The sequence below is a fragment of the Barbatula barbatula genome, assembly GCF_947034865.1.
Source record: "Barbatula barbatula genome assembly, chromosome: 23".
NCBI lineage: Eukaryota > Metazoa > Chordata > Actinopteri > Cypriniformes > Nemacheilidae > Barbatula > Barbatula barbatula.
The window spans coordinates 16,975,735-16,990,207 of record NC_136786.1 but is presented as its reverse complement, the minus strand read 5'-3'; the positions used below and the strand labels follow the sequence as shown (position 1 = coordinate 16,990,207).

The window sequence follows — 14,473 nt, the reverse complement described above, 5'->3', positions numbered from 1 at the left end:
TAATTCACTCTTCTTGAAAATTAATTACCAGACTCATTCACCTGTTTTTTTTCATTAGCACACTGTTTTTCAGCTCTGTAATTACTTTCCCTCTATGCGCAGACTTTAAACGAATTAACTTTTTGTTCGACTGTGAAAAAGAACATGCGAACGGGTCACTCGCCGTATGGTTCAGTGCTCACCTTTCTTTGTAAATAACATCATGTAATCGTGTTCCTCGGCTGAGAGAAGCAGTCGTGTGGCGTGACAGATGAGGCTGAGAGATGAAAGATTCTTAATCATATAAGGTGCTTTTTTCAAAGTCTGATACGCTGAATTGCATTTCAAGGGCTAGATTCTCGTTCCCCGTTTAGATGAATAAAGCTCATCTGAGGTCTATTCTTCTAGAGCAAAAGCAATGTGCTTGTAGGAGCCCGGCTCTTTGGTCTGCTTTGTTTTTATCATTTTAGTTCTCTTCAGATGGTCCTATGGGATTGCGGCATTCAGAGAAAAGGTCTTTGGGTCTGGACTGACCTAACTCGGCAGCGCCATGATAACCGCCGGCTGGTGTGATGAAGGGCTTTACTGAAGGCTACAGACAGGTAAAACTAAAAAAAACTAAGCACATCAACGTGCGTCAGTGCACATTTTCCTTATGAAGCCTCTTGTCTTTTACTGGCTTACTCTTATAAAATAATACACTTATGATTGGCCTGAATGGCGATGTAAGTGGGCTCGAATCTGCGGCCCACCTTTCTATAATCAAAATAGTTTATTTAAGCATTTAAGACATGAGAAGCAGCGCTATGTTATGAATTTCATCATCCAAACACTTGCAACTCTGTTATGTTGTTTTATCTTTTGAAATGTAAATTTGGTAGCTTGGCTCGCTAGTATGTTTTTTACCTTGGTTTTCCTTAGATGAGGGTGTTTGCTCGTATCTCTCATTCGGCAGAGCTCTGGCCGTTTGCTCACAGACTGGAGCTCATCCAGACATTCAATATGCCAAAAGCAATGATGTACTGTGACATCGCAGGTGTGGAGGAGCTATGAGTCTCTCTTGCATCGGCGGAGAGGGATCCCGGTGTTAATAGGAGCCTGACTGCCATGGTTGACCGGGCTGGAAGAAGCAATGATTTCATAAAAGAAAAACAGCGGAGACTCACAGAGGGTCGGAAAATAGGCCACAAGGAGACAGAATATGAGGCATTCAGTGCTCGCTATTCGAAACAGTGAATGAAACTGGGCTTGTAAACATCGGACAGAATAAAAGGCAGACGCAGTTGAGTGCTTAGATCACAGGCCTGCTTAGTAAACAAGATTAGTAGCACATTCTGGTTGGGATAAGGCTTAAGTATTAAGTGCAAAGAGCTTATTCAGGTTTGGAGAGTAACTAAGACTAGCAACTAATACTCAGTAGCTACATTTTCAGTAGTATGACAAAACATTACATCATTGTCATCAGATTCCACACACAGCTTTACAGCCATCACACCTGAGGCATTACCCAACTTTGAAACGCCTATTTTGTCACTATTTTGGTTTGTTGAACCCTTCAGAAATGTTTGTACAATCCTGTGGATATTAAAGGTTATTCATTGAAACAGAGTTAACTGTTTGGTCATATAACAATTACATTTATATTCAATTGATATCAATATTAATATTGTATTCAATTAAATTAAAACCATTCAACGGTTATTGATTCTTTGTGGAGGTTAAATAACGTTTGTTTAAGTGGTGGTTGCCACTGAAACGATATAAAGCTCCCAAAAATGACCTCAAGCCTTCACACAAGAAGCCCCCATCTCTTACATTTTGGGGTCTAATGACCAACAATTTTATTTTCATTTTATTTTCACAACCGCTATAAAGAAATACAAAATCAAAGTACTCTAAAAAGTTAAAAACTGTACTTTTAAACCCATGCTTGCACTATTTGTGCATTTGTTTTCATCAATCAAATCAAATGAAAATGTCAAATAAACAATTATTTTATTTGACTAAATTTATGTGGATGTCACAGGTTTAAGGTTAATGCTGGCCTGACTTCCGTGGAAGATCAGTTAATGTTCAGACACCGAGAAACTGCCCATTATCCACGACAAAAATTTGATTTTTTTTATGTCCTACGCCATTCATCACTAGCAAACTATGCTAAACATAACATTTGAGAAGATGTCATGTCTCCATGCTTTTAATTATAAACAAGCTGTCTAGCAGAGCATAATTGAATCAACTGTGAGAGATATGATGGCTCGGAGTACGCAGTACATAACAACATCTCTATTTCTCTATGTTTTCTGAATAAACTATTAGAGCACTTCTGAATTTATTTGCCGTTTAGCCCCGTGTCATTGGGGCTATATTTTTGGCATGTAAATGCTAATGACCGTTGGTCACACACTGCCCTCGGCTGTCACCTACCCCTGCTGTATTGTACGGTTATTCAGATGCCTCCGGTCATGAATCTGAGCACCACCTAAACACCAGCAGCGATCTACACATTTCACAGCGCTGGACGCCTCCACTGCACGCTTTGCATGCAAATGCAGGTGTACAAAGGCAGGTGGGGCGTCAGAGATTTTCCATTGCTCAGCACGCTTACAAAGGACCACCAAACAGCGCAAATGCCTCAAAGCGCTCATGCGAGCATAGAGAATGTGATTATAGGAAAAATGTAGAGGTTTAAATTTAAGGTGTGCAGTCAGAGTAATTAGGTAATAAATCACTTCATATCCGGCAGATGGAGGTCTCCGAAATGTTAAGAAACACGCTTTTCGCAGACGGAAGGTGGCAAATGGATTGTAAAGGTATAATAGACTTTTTGATTTTTGCTTTCTGTCAAACATCATTAGACCACAGGACGGAAGTCAGTCGATGATCTTTGTAAACCGAGACATTATTTTCCAAAGTTTGAAAACTTATTTTGGGCAAACGTTTTGACTGCAAAGAAATTAAATAAATACACAAACAAAAAATCAATCTTGCCCTATGGTTTCCTAGCCCAGTAGAATTTGATGTCTGCTTACACACCAGAATGACCCCGGGGTCAGAGCTACCTGAACGCTTGCTTACCTCAGCGTTGACATTCAGAACCCGCTGGCACTGTTTGTTGTGTGTGTGTGTTTTGAGGTTTGGGAAAACAAACACTACAAACTTCCCTACTGTCTGCACATAAAATGCATCCAATAAAACACTGGAGAGATTTCCCAGCACAACTTCCAGCGCAGCCATCTAGCATTCATTTACAAATTAAAGGAAGTCTCTTGTACTGATGGAGGGAACTGACGGGGATGCTCGACGATTCTGTTTAGTGCCATTTCAGCTCTTTTCACGGCGGTCCTGGTGACATTAAGATGAGGCAGCAATTAGGTGTACTCAGCTCCTGTATGAAAAATTCATTTACTGCTCCATCCGCTGCAGCCAAGACGCACCTTTCACACAACGCTCATGAATTCGACCCCGCAGATCTGTGGATTCTGTCAAACAGGCCATTAGGCAGATGGGGAAACGAGTGAACAGATGTTCGATACTCTGCTTGTGTGAGCTCACACAAAAATATCGGAGAGCTTGAAACATAACATTTACTTCACAAGCCTTCCGGGATGAGCGAGACAGAAGATTTCACAAAAAAGACCTAAGAACATGGGAGCTATTGGATGAATAAAACGTTTCTCATTTTTATCTTTATGTTTGCTGAGATTACAAAGCAAATGCTCAATTTGGTTGCAAATAAAGTCATTCTGGCTATTGTCTAATATAACTTATTTTGTATTTTAGACCAAGGAGAATAGGAAAAGATTGTAGCAAACACGTCACAGATATTTTACAGTAAGATTACAGCTCCCCCTTGTGGCAAATAAAACAACGTGGCGGTCACTTTCCTCACTTGTTTGTAGAAAATACACCAATACCTCCACATTTGATGTGGTTGTTGCTCACTCCCTTGTCAAGCAAAGACTATTACCTATGCTCTCATTGCACCATTGAAAGTTAAAGAGGAAGTCCCTGTGAGCTCTCTTCTTCTCCGCCGTCCCTGAAGTGGCCTAGGTGCCCTTGGCAAATCAGAGAGTCTCTTCATCTAAATTTCACATCTCGATGGCTAGGTCATGGATTCTGTGAGTGGGCGGACGCCTGTAAGGCTTGGCTGCGCCAGACGTGATGAAGTTGAGAAATAGAGGATGATTCCGTCTTGATAGGGGCCAGTAAACCTCAGTCTGACCTTGAGGGACATCTAAGAGCTGCTGGCAGGAATAAGAATGAATTTGAGTTCTTCTGAGATAACTTATTTTACAAGATACAATAGATCAGTTCATTTATATGTCTGTCTCTTTGTCGGTACACTAAAAATGCTGGGTTCTTTCAGTTTAGTTAAACCAGCAGTTGGGTTTGTCTGTATTTCACTTAATCATGCACATTTTAAAGGGATTGTTCACCCACAAATGACAATTGTGTCATAATTCATGGACCCTGAAGTTGTTCCAAACCTTTATATATTTCTTTGTTCGGTTGAACAAGAATGTTGGCAAGTGACAGTTCTGGGCATAGTGGGAAAATGATTGGACACATTTCGAGGTGTTTAGGATAGCAAACAGTTCTGGGGCACCTTTGACCACCATTGTATTTTTCTACTATGGTAGTCAATGACTTCCCATAACTTTCAGTTGCTAACATTCATCCAAATATCTTCCTTTGTGTTCAACCAAACATAGAAATGCATACAGGTTTGAAACAGCTTGAGGGTGAGTAATTCAAGATAGAATTTTCATTTTTGGGTAAACTATACCTTTAATAGTGTATGTAATGGAAAACTAATGGTAATTTGGACTAGCACCAGCAGAGGATGCAATTTCTTCAGAACAGATGGAGATGCCAACTCACAGTAGGGGCAGATCTCTGAAAATATGTTTAAAGGGGGCATTAAACTGATTTCTGACTTATTTACAATGTTTAATTTGTTCTCGTGCTTGACATGGTCAACTTGTCAAAAAATGTGTTGGACTTAGTATTTCTGAGCTTGATACACTCCCCCAGCGTTCATATAGGTTTCAGAAAGTTTTTTCCGAGCATGAAAATCCGTTTCGTAACAACTTTTCTTAGTCCTTTATTGGGCAATTCTCAGCAAGGCGAAAGAAATAGCACGCCCACCCATAAACTGACAATCGAGACCCGCTTACCATCAAAATCTGCTGAGCTGTGGGCCTGCAGCTGCAGTTTGTTACTTTTGCGATAGTGAGAGAAGTTGAGGTGTGTTTGTTTGTTCACGGCAATTTACTGATGGATGTTATATAAACGGTGGATATTACACTGGATTTGCAAATTGTTTGAAACTGATAGAGGCAGCAGACCCCGCGCTAAAAGATGCCGGACATGAACCATACGCGGCAAGTGAAAATGAGTCATATGTCTGTGTTTTGTTGGCAATGGGTGCGCACATGCTTTGGTTCCGTTGTTTACATCAATAATTATCATTATAAAACATGTTATTTCAAACAAGAGATGATGTATCGGACAGTAGTAGGTTACTGTATAAATTATATTTGAGACACTTGAGTTTTACTTTCCAGATCTGATCTTAAGATGCCTCTCTGCTGTACAGTTCAGTCAAAGCAGATTCATGACCATAACTCAGAGGGTATTTTTCTATTTTTACACTCGGCAGACAGCGGAGGGCTTTCCTGACTCCCACATGCACTTGCTATACGATTGCAGACCAGAGTGTCCGATTTCAAGAACCCCTGTGTTTCAGATGGAGAGAGAGAGTGAGAGAGAAAGAGAAAGAGAGAGTGAGAGAGAGAGAGAGAGAGAGAGAGAGAGGGAGAGAGAGATTGTAGGGTGGGAGGGGAGGTTTAGAGAGTGTCTGTGGACGAAATTGTAATGGAGAATTGTTACTGGCATTGAGACACGAAGGAGCGGAAAAGCCCGTAAGAGTCTAGATCAAAGGACTCTTACTGTACTTACGTCAGACGACAGACAACAAGGCCCCAGAATGAGCAGAACAACATTTTTTGAGGTAAGACATGAAGTTACATTAGAGTTTGCGCTTTTTGTAAAACCTTTAAACTTTTGGAATCTGAGGTTGTGGCTTTTAAGTGCTGTCCGAGTTATTTCAACTGACTATTTGTTTGTTTGTCACGTTTACTTCAGTCTTGAAGGAACATTTGTAGTTCCACATATTGTATTCTCTCATACATGTCTTGCCCTTAGCAAAAACTGTTTTGTTACTTTTGTGGAAATTCTTGCTTTTCAATTTAAACATATTTAAACAACATATCGTACATTTACCTAAATATTTACAGTACAATATTTGAATATTTGTTTTTTATAATGCGTGTTTTCTATCGTGTTTAAGTGATACTATAAACATTGTAAAATTATAAACGTGCATGGTTGCCAGGGTGTTGCTATGTGACTCCTTAGGAGTTTTGAGAGTTTTAGTGTGTACAGTAGGAAGTGCGACGTGAGTGATTGTGGATTTTGTATAAGCTTAGAAAAGTAATAGCTCACTTTGAGGGATCATTCATGCCTGCAGAACAAATTGAGGATTTAGAGACTTAAATCCCTAACCTTGTGATAATGCAATAATGATGCTTTCTCAGATATTCATTATGAACAGCAAAGAATTTTTCTAGCAAAAGGAAATTGCACCCACTACATTATAGGCCTTGATTCCCCAAACTGAGCCCGGGCTGCTATTCTATGCGTGCGTTAAAGTCACTGAAAGCAGATAGAAGCTTTTTATGTGAATACAGAATTTAAGTTTCCATCATTACTGCGGTATTTACCATCTTGTCAATAGTCTCAGCTCTCAGAAATCCACAGAGTGCTTTTATTGAACACTCTATGTTATTGAAAACAGGACAGGTTTACCACCTGCTCTTTATGCGCTTGTACAATGACCAGGACAGCGAGGGATCCAGGGAGAAATGCTTTGGGTTATTTTATTTATATATCATTTTTGTCACTTGTAAATCTGTAAAAGGTTTTACAGATTTTCACGTATAATGTAAAAACAATTTTTTAAATAGGGTCAAAAACGTCAAATTACAGAAAATGTCATCTTATAATGTTAAACGCGTGTTTACAGGGAATTTGTATTTTGATTTTACAAAATACAGTATTTCTGTGGCCCCTGCAGCCAGAAAATTTCTGTTTTTTATCGGGAATTTTTAAAGTGTAACTAATAACAATGGTTAATGAAAAAATTAAAATCACAAAATACGGAGATACAAGGTTTCTGAAGAACGGCAGCGATTTGTAATAAGTACCAACAATAAAAATTTCGTCCAGATCAGAACTAAGTTGCAAATATAGGTTACCAAACATACTACTTTAACCAGATACTAAAGTTGCATTGAGATTTACCTCCAGAGATTTAGGAATTGATTCACGAAGTAACTAGTTATTGAATTAATTTACTTGTTTCCATAGTTTGAGTAACTCGGACCAAAACTCTCTTAATTAAAAAAAATATACAACTCCCCAAACAGCAGCAAATATAAGTACTCTCGGCTGAATATCAAGATCAACATCAGGTTTAATGCGTGAATATAATGATCCCAGATTTCTCCATCTGTGATGGCAATAAGATGAACCAAGGGACTCTTGCTTTAAATTGAGTATTAGGCAAACCCTACGCGTCCATTAGAAGATTATTACACTATCCAGTATAAGATTCATTTCAGTCTGACAGCTCTGCTGAGCTACACAGTATATAGTGCTTTCAAGGCAAATTGAAGCAGTCTTTAGACTCAGTCCATGCTCTGTAGATCAACGTGGACACATTTAATTAAGATTAAAAAGATGCCACCATTGCAACCATCCCCAGAATGCCGAGCTCAGATCATAGATGGAGTTTATATTTTGGGATGATTTATGAACGTAATGAATACAGAGAGCTAAACTGGGAGACATCCGTCAAAGCAGAAGCTCAGATCAATGGCTTAAGCAGCGTGCGGTTGTTGTCTGTGGAATATCCACAGATGTGATACATCTGCAAGACAGCGTGTCAGCATAACACAAGTTTGCATAATCACAGCTGGAATTTTGCACTTTTTTTGCAAGCAGAGGAAAATGTGCTGGAGTTGTTGGCACATTATTGCTTAAACTTTTTTCTATTTCCTTTTATTAGACATTATTCATTTGTCAGTCGTGTGGCATGTCTTTGAAGCAGAGAATTATGGGAGAGAAGATGGGCAACTTTGGCCAGATGTAAAATGTACTACTAAATGAACTTGATTTATGTTAATTGAATTAAAAAGTAAGTTTGCTTCGCTGTGTCTGCGCCATGCAGATATTGACCACTGAAATGATTAAACTGTTCTTCCAGGTCGAAATCCTGGACACAAAAACAAAAGAACAGCTCTGTTTTCTGGACAAGGTAAGCAATTACTAATTACACTTGAAGATGATTGTGTCACTTTTAATTCAAAATAAAAGCTCATTTATCTTGTTTGTGAATTTAATGCAGGTTGAACCTCATTCAAGCATAGCCGACATTAAAAGTTTGTTTCATAAGTCGTGTAAGTTTGACTCCACAGTGACTGTGCTGCTGTAAATACTGTGGCACTGATATGATATAACACGATATGAAATGTAGTATGATAATTCAATTTTTTCTGCTTTGATCACCGATAGATCCTAAATGGTACCCTGCTAGACAGTCTCTGCGACTAGATCCCAGTGAGTGAGATATACGATATTACCTTAGAGTAGGCTTCTGTAAAGCATACATCATAAAATCATTAGGAATATAATTACCATGAGCTTAAATTTGCACATTAAATAGGTTGAAAAATACCCGGAAATAAAAACTCTATCATCATTTATTCACCCTTGAGATGAACACATAGGAAGATGTTTGGAAGAATGCCTGTAGCCAAACTGTTTTTTGCCACCATTGACTACCATCGTAGGAAAATTTGCTTTATATTTGTTCTGTTAAACACAAAATAATATATTTTAAAGAACGTAAGCAACCAAACAGTTCTGGGGCACTTTGGACTTCCATTGTCATTTTTCCTGCTATGGTCAATGGTGGCCAATGGTTTGGTTACAAGTATTCCTCCAAATATCTTTCTTTGTTTTCATCAAAATAAAGAAATGTATGACAACTCGAGGGGGAGTAAGAGATGACAGAATTAAAAATCTTTGGGTGAACCGTCCCTTATACAGTAAAGTGGGTTAAGAAGTGTCAAGATAGCATTGCAAAAGCTTCATTATTCGATAAGGTTTATACTGTACATCATTGTTTCCATTTTATTATTATTTTTTATTAGAGGGAAAAGCATTAAGAGATGATGACATACTGCAGAATTTGCCGGTCGGAACCTCGGCAAGCATATATTTCAAAGATCTCGGCCCACAGCTTGGTTGGACAATGGTAAATCTTTAATAACAGTAAACCCTCCTTTTGTAACACATAAAAAACAAATAACATTGGAGAACTTTATATATAATATAATAAATGTAATATGTGGCACCCAGCCATATGTTTTAAATACAAAACTTCATGTTTGAAGAATGTTATTTGGCAAACATTTTTGATCTCCAGGTTTTTCTAGTGGAATACTTGGGTCCTCTACTGATTTATCTGCTCTTTTACCTCCGTGTCCCCTACATCTACAGCAAAAAACACACTTTCACCTCCAGCACTCATCCTGTGGTTAGGTATCGTTCTATCAGATCTTGAAATAATCATTATGACACATTACATCTTCATCATATTTCCTTCCTTTTCTGTTCTCTCTTCCTCTAGTTTGGCTTGTGCTTGTCATTCGTTCCATTACATCAAAAGACTTATTGAAACAATATTTCTGCACCGGTTTTCTCACGGCACGATGCCTCTCGGAAGTATTGTAAGGGTGAGCGCCACACTGGTTTCAATACCAACTGTCAGATTAAAATGCAACATTGATAGGTCAAACAAAAATGAAAATTATTTACATTTAGTCATTTAGCAGACGCTTCTATCCAAAGAAATTCTATCAAAAAAAAGGATGTCATCATTTACTCACCCTCTTGTCATTTCAAACCTTTATGACTTTCTTTCTTCTGCAGGACAAAAAATAAGATACTTTGAAGAAAGTTCAATGGCGGCACCCATTCACTTCTACTTTAAGGATGTAAAACCAAGTCAATGGGTGCCGACGCTGTTCGGTTACCAACATTCTTCAAAATATCTTCTTTTGTGTTCTACAGAACGATGGTATTCAGGTTTGAAATGACAAGAGGGTAAATGACAACAGAAGTTTCATTTTTGGGTGAACTGTCCATTCAAAATACTCTGATATTGCTTTTGTGACTGCAGACAGAAAGTGAAATTATATTTGGAAAACAAACTTAGACAAAGCTGATAACTAACATTTATTGATTTTAGTGAATTTTCTTAAACGTTGTAGAGTAGATGCTTAAATCAGGTAATGCAACTAACATAAACTAGTAGTAGTAGAATGTGTGTTAACTTAAGTGGTTTCTCTTTTATAAAGTTCAGCTCTTTCACAACTGTTGATTCATTTGATCAATTCTGTTTGCTGTTGACAGAACTGTGCATATTACTGGGGGTTTGCGGCATGGTTGGCATATTACATCAACCATCCCCTCTACACACCACCATGTGAGCACCTAACCTAGACATAAACCTATTTCACGACTCCTATTTCAGTAAATGTGTTACATGAAACTTATGTTTTACAGCCTATGGAGAGAGACAGGTCAACTATGCATTGATGATCTTTCTGGTATGTACTGTAGGGTTCCTGCTTTTATAAACATAATATATTGAAAACAGTGGTGAGCAAAGGTCTAAGACAACATAAAAATAGAGAAAGTTTTAAGATTTTGTATTATTTAAAAAAAGTTACAATTCTGGGTCACTATTCAAATATATGAAATATGTTAACTACTTAACTAAGTTTCATATGGTCATTTACTTTTCAGTCAACTAGTTTAGTTGATATAATAATACAAACATGTTGATAATATGTTATAATGAAAAAATAACTATTCTCAATGATGATCTTAGACTTTTGGATCTTACTGTAGATTTGAGCTAAATTTACATGAAATATGTTCTGTTTTCAGCTATGTGAGGCTGGTAATTTTTCCATCCATTGGACTTTAAATGGTTTAAAATGTGAAGGTGGGTGAAGTATATCAAATATCTATGACAGAACATATCAGACATTTTGAGTGGCAGGTGCTCAAGTGGAAAAAAGGGCACTTATCAAATTTGTTTACATTTGTTCTAAACTAAATGTAAAACAATGTTTTTTATAAATCCCTCAAACTCACAGTTGTTTCATTTAGCAACAATAGAGATTATGATCTTCTTCTCACTCATTTTATAACAGGAACAGACAACAACAAAGGAAACTAAGCCAGAATGTGCCTTGTTGTTAAACACGTATTGGCGCTATATGATCCCCTTTTAACAGCAAGATCGATAGCACGGTCTATGCAAAAAAATCAAGAAATATAGCTTTCAATTTATCCCTCATGTGGTTCTCTTTTAATGGATTATTAACATATTTAAGCGTGTAATTCTATCAAATTACCATGATCCAAACTATCATGCGTTTGATGCTTGTACTTGCCACTTGAGGAATGGTTAATTATCATTAATTAAATAAAGGACACTTTATCTTGAAGAAGAAAAAAGGGCAGAGCTCAAGCATCCAGAGTAAATGCCTGATATCAGAGTAAACCTGTGATTGACATTTCACCTAAATGTGTCCAACAGGTTCCAAGTCTCGGAGATACCCACGGCCATCCAAAAACCCGTTCACGTGGCTGTTTGTCTTTGTGTCATGTCCGAACTACACATATGAGGTAACCATTGCGACCTGTACACACGAACGTAACACACAATCTTCTGTTTGACCCATATTATCCTCTTTGATTTAACAGGTAGGAGCTTGGGTCGGCCTTTCCATCATGACCCAGTGTGTTCCAGGTGAGCTAGTGGCTACAAATTAAAAAATGAGATTCCATGTAGAGACCATTATTTTAAAGAAATGTTACGTATGGTTCATTTTGCAGTGGCTCTCTTTACCTTGGTGGGCTTCGCACAGATGACAATCTGGGCCAGGGGAAAACACAAAACCTATATCAGAGAATTTAAAGATTATCCAAATCTCCGCATGCCCATCTTGCCTTTAATCCTCTGACCAAACATCAGACGTGCCTGTTAGTACATAGTTGAGATAAAAAAATCCAGATATGATGATCCCGGATAAGAGTTCAACAGCTGCATCTATATGAAGCGGAGTATTGTTATGTTTACAATGGTGTGTCACATGGGATGTTATATGAGCAGAGTGAATTAGATTAGCGGATTTTATATTTGGGTTGGTTAAATTAGGATATTAAAACAACAGACTAATATGCAATATTGATATCTACCTCTGTTGGCAAATGTCAACAACAACCTTTTAGAGATGGAGACACATAGCTGCAACAGTGAAGACATTCAAACGTTTATCTTTTTATTTTAAGTGAAAAATACATCATTTTTCCTGACAAAAAAAATGTCAGAAGGTAGCGTTAAAGGGACAGTTCACACACTTTTGGGTGAATTGTTCTTTAATGGTTTTATTTTAGCGCATTTTAAAAAGTGACTACTTTCTACAGGAACTCGTGTCCTCATCTTGCACTTTTTATTACCAGCGTTCTAGTAAAGAAATGACAAAACTGAACATTTAATGTCAAGCATTCAGTTCAATGACAGTATGTAAATACGCTATGCAGTACTTTTCTAACCTGTCAGGAATTATGAAGACGATGTGCAACGTTTCACACAATGCAATGTGCATTTAAAAAACAGCAATAAAACCTATTGCATCATTTGATTTGTTTTTATAACAAAAATCTTTGTAAAAATCAAAAATATAATAAAGTGCTAAAGTATTCAGAAGACTAACGCTTTGTCTGTTTTGTGCTATCTATAGAAGAATTTCTGTGAAGGCCAAGCGAAGAAAGTGTGACTGCATGAGAATATTAAGAGTTTAAAATCTGTTCCTTATATTTTCTTCGGCACTCCAACAATTTGACATGTCATAACAAACGGGTGCATGTTTTCAGCTTTTCATTTTTGCAGGAAAGACCCTCACGTTTCGTCGGGCACCGGCTGCCCTCGGATGCAACACGATGGTCTCTTCCTCTCCAGACTGCTGCTTGGCAAAATTCACAAATACCTTCAGAAGAACAAATCAAGAGAGCGTGACTATAAAGACTCCCATAGCATTTATCACATGCAGGCATAGAAATAAATTGTGTTGATCCCATGATGGAACCTCAACTGGACCATCCTATTCTACACTTCTAGTCTGGTTTAGGACGTCTTGTCTCAGAACGACAAAACTACATCAAAGATCACATCACCAATAATGTATAATACATTTCGGTGTTTCGGACTATAAAAACATCACAGTCAATGAATAGAGAGAAAGGCGATCCTCTCAAACACTTCTGTACTTGTCTTTTAATAGAAACAGATTTGTATGAATTACCTGATCCAGGGTTGTTTGGGAAACCGAGTAATCTTCTATATTGAGCCTTTTCTTGTGTGCCAATACAACCTGGAAGATTCTTGCGAGGGATGAGGTAGAGATCTCATACTGCAGAGTATTAAAGTGCTTCTCTCGCTGTGTACAGCCTGGAAATGTGCTTTCCATAAACGCCTCGGCCGGGTTCAGATCCGGTGTGAGACCCGCTTTGGCAGCCCCGATTTTCATGGTGACCACGTATCCATCCCCCAAATCTTTCATCATAAATTCAAGCAACATATCAACATACCGTATGTGGAAGGTGCATGTATTACAGATAGTATATTGTGCAGCACTAAAATGCTGAAGTGGATTTGAAACATTGTACTTTCATACTTGTATTTAAGGTGCTGGATGGAGCCGAGACACTTGAACGTTCCATTCACCATGATGGCCAGTCGAGTGCATAGAGCTTCACATTCCTCCATGCTGTTGATTAAAAACACAATCAATATGATTGTATTTAAAATTTCAAAAGCATTAATAAATGAATCATTTGCAGACACCACTTAAATGAATGTGTCCCATTTAACCACACCTTGGGGGAAAGTGTGTTTGTGTGTGTATGTGTATTCTTACCTGTGTGAGGTGAGGACCACAGCCCTCCCATCCTGAATCACGCTCATGATGGAGTTCCAGAGGAACCTGCGAGACTGGGGATCCATACCTGTTGTTGGTTCATCCTGTCACGACAGGGAAAACAAAGCCATTTAGCCAGTACCAAAGAGAAACCCTTTCTCAGATAAACCGCACAGAAAGGCTCTTACCAGGAGCAGAAGAGCTGGACAGCCAATCATTGCAATGGCTGTGGATAGTTTCCTCTTGTTTCCTCCACTATAAGTGCCCGCACTGCATCCGGCATACTCACATAAACCAGCTTCTGGATTCCCATTCAGCCACCTGCAACAAAGAAAGAGAGAGAGAGAGAGAGAGAGAGAGAGAGAGGG

General features: G+C 38.2%; 2 protein-coding genes across 2 annotated transcripts in view; one reads left to right on the top strand and one right to left on the bottom strand.

Moving 5' to 3' along the window:
- Positions 1–5,800: 5,800 nt before the first annotated feature.
- tecrl2a (trans-2,3-enoyl-CoA reductase-like 2a) lies at positions 5,801–12,893 on the top strand. Its single transcript, XM_079447555.1, has 13 exons — positions 5,801–5,995; positions 8,312–8,362; positions 8,453–8,504; positions 8,620–8,664; positions 9,261–9,364; positions 9,536–9,651; positions 9,740–9,845; positions 10,525–10,597; positions 10,678–10,721; positions 11,065–11,122; positions 11,723–11,811; positions 11,890–11,935; positions 12,022–12,893. Exons 1-13 carry the CDS (start codon positions 5,972–5,974, stop codon positions 12,147–12,149), a joined length of 936 nt encoding a protein of 311 aa, XP_079303681.1. The 5' UTR covers positions 5,801–5,971; the 3' UTR covers positions 12,150–12,893.
- The window catches only part of abca4a (ATP-binding cassette, sub-family A (ABC1), member 4a), a 30,650-nt gene continuing 28,629 nt past the window's right edge, over positions 12,453–14,473 (bottom strand). Inside the window, 7 exon segments of the mRNA XM_079488009.1 lie at positions 12,453–13,175; positions 13,491–13,730; positions 13,732–13,741; positions 13,863–13,955; positions 14,106–14,209; positions 14,294–14,411; positions 14,413–14,426. Coding sequence (XP_079344135.1) covers positions 13,059–13,175; positions 13,491–13,730; positions 13,732–13,741; positions 13,863–13,955; positions 14,106–14,209; positions 14,294–14,411; positions 14,413–14,426 — 696 coding nt within the window. The 3' untranslated portion in view covers positions 12,453–13,058.